Source organism: Lolium perenne, chromosome 7 (assembly GCF_019359855.2).
Source record: "Lolium perenne isolate Kyuss_39 chromosome 7, Kyuss_2.0, whole genome shotgun sequence".
Classification (NCBI taxonomy): domain Eukaryota; kingdom Viridiplantae; phylum Streptophyta; class Magnoliopsida; order Poales; family Poaceae; genus Lolium; species Lolium perenne.
In genome coordinates this window covers 142,378,142-142,383,330 of record NC_067250.2, presented here as the reverse complement: position 1 = coordinate 142,383,330, position 5,189 = coordinate 142,378,142, and the positions used below count along the sequence as shown (strand labels likewise).

Here is a 5,189-nt window from a genome sequence, read left to right as displayed (position 1 = left end):
CTTTACAAACATGTATTAGGCCAAATACTTTAGCACGGTGTCATAATGGATAAGGGTAAAATACCCTTACACTGCTTTTCTTCATATGCACAATGAAATTCGAGATGCATGTGTCCATGCACAGCTGAAGACGGATCTAGCTGCGCATTTGTGGGCGAGGAGAGGAGCAGCCAACAATGCATGATTTTATTTCTATTTGTTTGCCTGGATGAATAATTTAAGTACTATTTGTTTGTTGGGTTGTATGAATAATTTAAGTACTATTTGTTTGATTGATTGTATGAATAATTTAATTCTATTTGTGATTGTATGAATAAAATGTGATCGATATATTGTTTTAAAATATTGCAAAAAGAAAAAAAAATTGGGGGCCGCCGTTTGGGAGGCGCCAGTGTGGAAACGGCTTCCCCAATGAAGTATGCAGTGCCGACGCCCCCAAATGGAGTGGGGGGCTACCGGTGGAGATGCTGTTAAGACATTCCATAAGGTATGTAGCAAAATTTCTTCACTCGGCTAACTGAGTTTCCACATTATTCCTTACCCGTGGCATCAGTTCTCTCAGTACGTTTGCGTGTATGCACAATCAATTCCTGGATGAGACAGTGGGTTACACGTGAAGCGCTGCCTGTGAAGTCTGAACAAGAATCGGAAAACCTCAACACGCCAAGACGTGCACCCGCAACGGTTCAACAGAAAATGCAGCAAAGAGGGTAGGTGCAGCTAGCGAGCTGAGCCTGAGCAAGCACAAGCTCCATTTCTTCCCATGGTTGCACAGGTCTCCATAATCCACGCACGCGCCTGCGCCCCCTCCTACATTAGCGCTGAAAAGCACCGCAGCAACCAAAGCAGCAAAACGCAAAGTTTTGCTGCTAGTAACAAAAAGTTGTCATTGGGAAGAGCAGAGCACATTTTCCTGGGAAGTGTGGACGCAAAGGCGAGCTCTCTCCGATCCCATGGCTGCTAGAAAGCGGTAAGCGATAAAAGAGAGGAGGAAAAGGGGTGGAAGTAAAGCAGAGCAATGGAGACAGAGAGGCTCCCCTCCCTGATCTCCTCTCTGTGGGCTGTAGATTCCCTGCGAGCTAGGTAGAGCCTAGCGGCTGGCGAGTGCTGCTCCACTCTCCACCCGGACCACTCCAGTGAGCGAGCAAAAGAGGAGCAACGCGGCATTTCTTTTCTCTTTGCCCCCGCTTGCGCCTTTTCTCCTAGCGGTTGTTGCTTTCTTTCTTCGTCAGGTCCTCTCTGCACGCAAAGAATCAATCGTTGCTCCGTGGCTCTGTGCCGGTGCACTCTGCTTCTTGACCGGTAGTTCTTGCATTCTTCCTCTCCCTCCCCTGCGAAGTGGAGTGAAGTGGCTCGGTAAAGTTAGGTGAAATAGTTTGGCTTCTTTGGAGGAGGAGAAAAAGCAAAGCAGGCAGGATGGCCGGAGGAGGGGCGGCGCCGCCGCCGAAGCAGGAGGAGATGCACCCGCACCCGGTCAAGGACCAGCTACCCAGCGTCTCCTACTGCATCACCAGCCCACCACCCTGGCGTACGTCTCTTTCTACCCATCAATGTCTGGATTTTGTTCCTCGTACTTCCGCATTTATGTTCTCGCCGTGCAGATCTCCCCTGTGGATGTTGATGTTTCAGCTGTCGTTGTGTGTGTGAATCTTTGGTCGATTCTGATTCCTAATCACCTTGTGCTGGCGGACATCACCTGATTAACTGAAGAAATTGGTTTGTCTTGTGCGCAGCTGAGGCCATTATACTTGGGTTCCAGCACTTCATCGTCATGCTGGGCACATCTGTCCTTATACCCAGCGCTCTTGTTCCCCAGATGGGAGGAGGAAATGTGAGCCCCTCATCACCTCAAACACAACTCACCTACCTTGGTGTCCTTCACTTGGCTGACATGCTGCACTTCCCTCGACAACTCATCTTGAAAATTTCGCAAGATTTACTTGTTCCCCATCAGACTTCTGAACTGCTGCTGCGCTCAATTGTAGGGTGAGAAGGCTCGGGTGATTCAGACGCTGCTGTTCGTCGCCGGCATCAACACCCTGTGCCAGTCATTCTTCGGGACGCGTCTCCCCGCTGTCATGGGTGGATCCTACACCGTTGTTGCACCGACGATTTCTATCATCTTGGCCAGCCGTTACAGCAATGAAACAGATCCTCATCAGGTGGTTCAAAATAGGTTTGTTGTTTCCGTAGCTTCTATATATGTGATATTCTTGTGAAATTTACAAGATTTCTGTCACTGCTGTCTGTGCAGAAATTCTTGCGGACCATGCGAGGGACACAAGGCGCTTTCATCATTGCATCCACGATTCAGATCATACTTGGTTTCAGTGGCCTCTGGCGCAATGTAGTTAGGTGGGCATCATCATGCTCCTCTGCTTGGACTTGTACATATTGTACTACTACTCTAGTGTTTTTGGTTTGCAGGTGGTATCATTTCAGCTTGGGGCCTGACTATTCCTCATAACTTTTACAGATTGCTAAGTCCATTGTCTGCTGCTCCTCTGATAGCTCTTGCTGGATTTGGGCTATATGAGCTTGGTTTTCCAGGGGCAAGCGATACCTCACTCATTTCATTATAATTCATAGGGCGTCTTCTTCTTGCCTGTTATCCGCCTAACTTGAAGACTGCTGTGACTGCAGGTTGCCAAATGTGTCGAAATTGGGCTTCCAGAAATCATTCTACTACTCATATTTTCTCAGGTACATGCATCATTTCATTATGCTTTACAGCTATAGCTAATTTTTCTTATGGCCATGTACTAAATTTAACTGTCTTTGATGCAGTATTTACCTCATGTTATACATGTGGCAAAACCTGTGTTCAACCAATTTTCTGTGATTTTCACCATCGCTATTGTGTGGCTGTATGCATACATTCTCACTGTTAGTGGTGCATACAACAAAGCCCCAATGAAGACACAAGTCCATTGTCGTGTTGACCGCTCTGGACTTATAGGTGGAGCTTCCTGGTGAGGAACATCGCTTTTTTTTCTAGACCCTTATGGTGATAAGTTTCACTAAAATAAGTTCTTACAACATTGTCGCAGGATATCAGTCCCGTACCCTTTCCAATGGGGCGCTCCCACATTTGATGCTGGTGAATGTTTTGCAATGATGATGGCATCATTTGTTGCTCTTGTTGAGGTTTGTGTACACCGCTTTACCTAAGTGTTATAGATAATGTGATGTTAGCCTGCTAGTAGTCAGTTATGATTAAAAATCTAATGAAAAATGTGCTACTCTTCAGTCAACTGGGACATTCATTGCTGTGTCAAGATATGCTAGCGCAACTATGATACCTCCCTCAATTCTTGGTCGGGGCATTGGTTGGCAGGTGAAAAAGTCTGACCATTATACACCAAAAACCATTGTTTCTTTTACCAATAGGTTTTGATGGTCCATTCTTGATGATCTGCAGGGTATCGGTACTTTACTGGGTGCATTTTTTGGGACAGCCAATGGGACTGCAGTGTCAGTGTAAGTGATGTGTTACCATCTAGTGAAACAAGCTGTTCTTGATGGTTTTGTTCCTTCTTTCAGTACCAAGTCCTCAATTGCTTGGTATACTATTTTGTCTGTTTGCTTTTCAAGTATTCATATCTTGATTTTTGCAGTGAAAATGCTGGTTTACTAGCTCTGACACATGTTGGCAGCCGGAGAGTAGTGCAAATATCTGCTGGCTTCATGATTTTCTTCTCTGTTCTTGGTAATGTTCCATGTTATTTCTAACATCCTGTATATAGGTTTTTCTGTCTACATTTGCATACAGTGAATGGATGACACGCTGATAAGCAGTCTAGCAAAATAGCATATTAGCTAGATTCTGATATTGTGATTGTAACTTGACATCCGTAGCACATAGTTCAGGTGCTGTGCAGCATAGTTTTTTTTTTCCTTTTGCAGTTATGCTATGTTATTCTAATTCATTTTGTTTTGGCTAAACCAGGGAAATTTGGAGCCATATTTGCGTCAATTCCACTGCCAATATTTGCTGCCCTTTACTGCATTTTCTTTGCATATGTTGGTAAGTCTAGATAGCTATCATCTCTCAACAAGGTCCATCGTTTTCTTTGCATTGCAGCCTCCAATTTCTCAATGTTCATACTTGCAGGTGCATGCGGTCTGAGCTTCCTCCAGTTCTGCAACCTCAACAGCTTCAGGACCAAGTTCATCGTGGGGTTCTCCATCTTCATGGGCCTATCAGTTCCCCAGTACTTCAACGAGTACACGTCGGTCGCAGGTTACGGCCCGGTGCACACTGGCGCTAGATGGGTACGCGAAAAGAAACACCTCATGCAGTCTCGGTAACCTTAAGAGAAACTGCATCTAAATCACCTGCTCGTAGATGCTGATAGTGATTGTCTCATTGTTCTTCTGACAGTTCAACGACATGGTAAACGTGCCGTTCTCGTCCAAGCCGTTCGTGGCGGTGCTGGTGGCCTACTTCCTGGACAACACGATGCACAGGCGCGACAGCGCGGTGAGGAGGGACAGAGGGTACCACTGGTGGGACAAGTTCAGGAGCTTCAAGACGGACACCCGGAGCGAGGAGTTCTACTCCCTGCCCTTCAATCTCAACAAGTTCTTCCCTTCCGTGTGATGGTCTCTGCAGAATGGAGAAGGTTCGTGTTAGCAGAATGGACAAGTTGGCACGATGTTTGTGTAAATCCAAGGGTGGGTTGGACTAGCTGGAGGCTTGACATGCATTGTTGCGTTTTGGGTCAGCACAGGTGTATGGGACTGCTGACTGTTTGCAACATTCTCTGTCAGAAAAATCAGTTTGTTCCTTTGCGTGATTCTGCAGAAAAATCAGTTTGTTTGCTGCGTAGCTCTTAATTTTTCTGCAGAATCACAATGACAAAATCAGTTCGTTCCTTTGCGTGATATTTTTCTGATATATGCATGTATTTACAAACTAATACCTATCTAGAAAAATCTGCAAGTAATTTAAGGAGTAGTAGTGTAAACAGGAAGTCCGAAAAAGTTACCATGGGGACGATGCAATGTAACGCCGAAGTAGACCAGACCAGTCAGAGTCTCTCCGAGCAGGCTTTTGCGCCGCTGCCTTATAGCATCTCCACTCGTTGGCGTAGGTTCAGTTAGTTTTCCAGCAGCGAATCCACGGCCGCTCCCAATTAGGGGTGGACACAAAGCTCAAGGCTCGGGCTCGGCTCGAGCTCGACTCG

The 5,189-nt window shown here is 46.1% G+C and overlaps 1 protein-coding gene across 2 annotated transcripts; it reads left to right on the top strand.

Moving 5' to 3' along the window:
* The first annotated feature begins 849 nt into the window (after positions 1-849).
* On the top strand, positions 850-4,900 carry LOC127318595 (nucleobase-ascorbate transporter 6). 2 transcript variants are annotated; one of them, XM_051349079.2, is made up of 15 exons: positions 850-1,302; positions 1,392-1,528; positions 1,734-1,831; positions 1,986-2,162; positions 2,255-2,355; positions 2,477-2,552; positions 2,644-2,703; positions 2,788-2,972; positions 3,051-3,147; positions 3,251-3,337; positions 3,422-3,480; positions 3,618-3,709; positions 3,950-4,027; positions 4,115-4,275; positions 4,385-4,900. In XM_051349079.2, exons 2-15 carry the CDS (start codon positions 1,417-1,419, stop codon positions 4,601-4,603), a joined length of 1,602 nt encoding a protein of 533 aa, XP_051205039.1. In that variant the 5' UTR covers positions 850-1,302; positions 1,392-1,416; the 3' UTR covers positions 4,604-4,900. The 2 variants fall into 2 exon arrangements, with proteins under 2 accessions (XP_051205039.1, XP_051205038.1); XM_051349078.2 differs by having other exon boundaries at positions 851-1,528.
* Positions 4,901-5,189: the final 289 nt, after the last annotated feature.

Coding starts and splice junctions, on each gene's coding strand:
- LOC127318595 (XM_051349079.2), top strand. CDS start 1,417: ATGGCCGGAGGAGGGGCGGCGCCGCCGCCGAAGCAGGAGGAGATGCAC. Junction 2,356..2,476: donor CTCTGGCGCAATGTAGTTAG/GTGGGCATCATC, acceptor TAACTTTTACAG/ATTGCTAAGTCCATTGTCTG. Junction 3,710..3,949: donor GATTTTCTTCTCTGTTCTTG/GTAATGTTCCAT, acceptor TGGCTAAACCAG/GGAAATTTGGAGCCATATTT.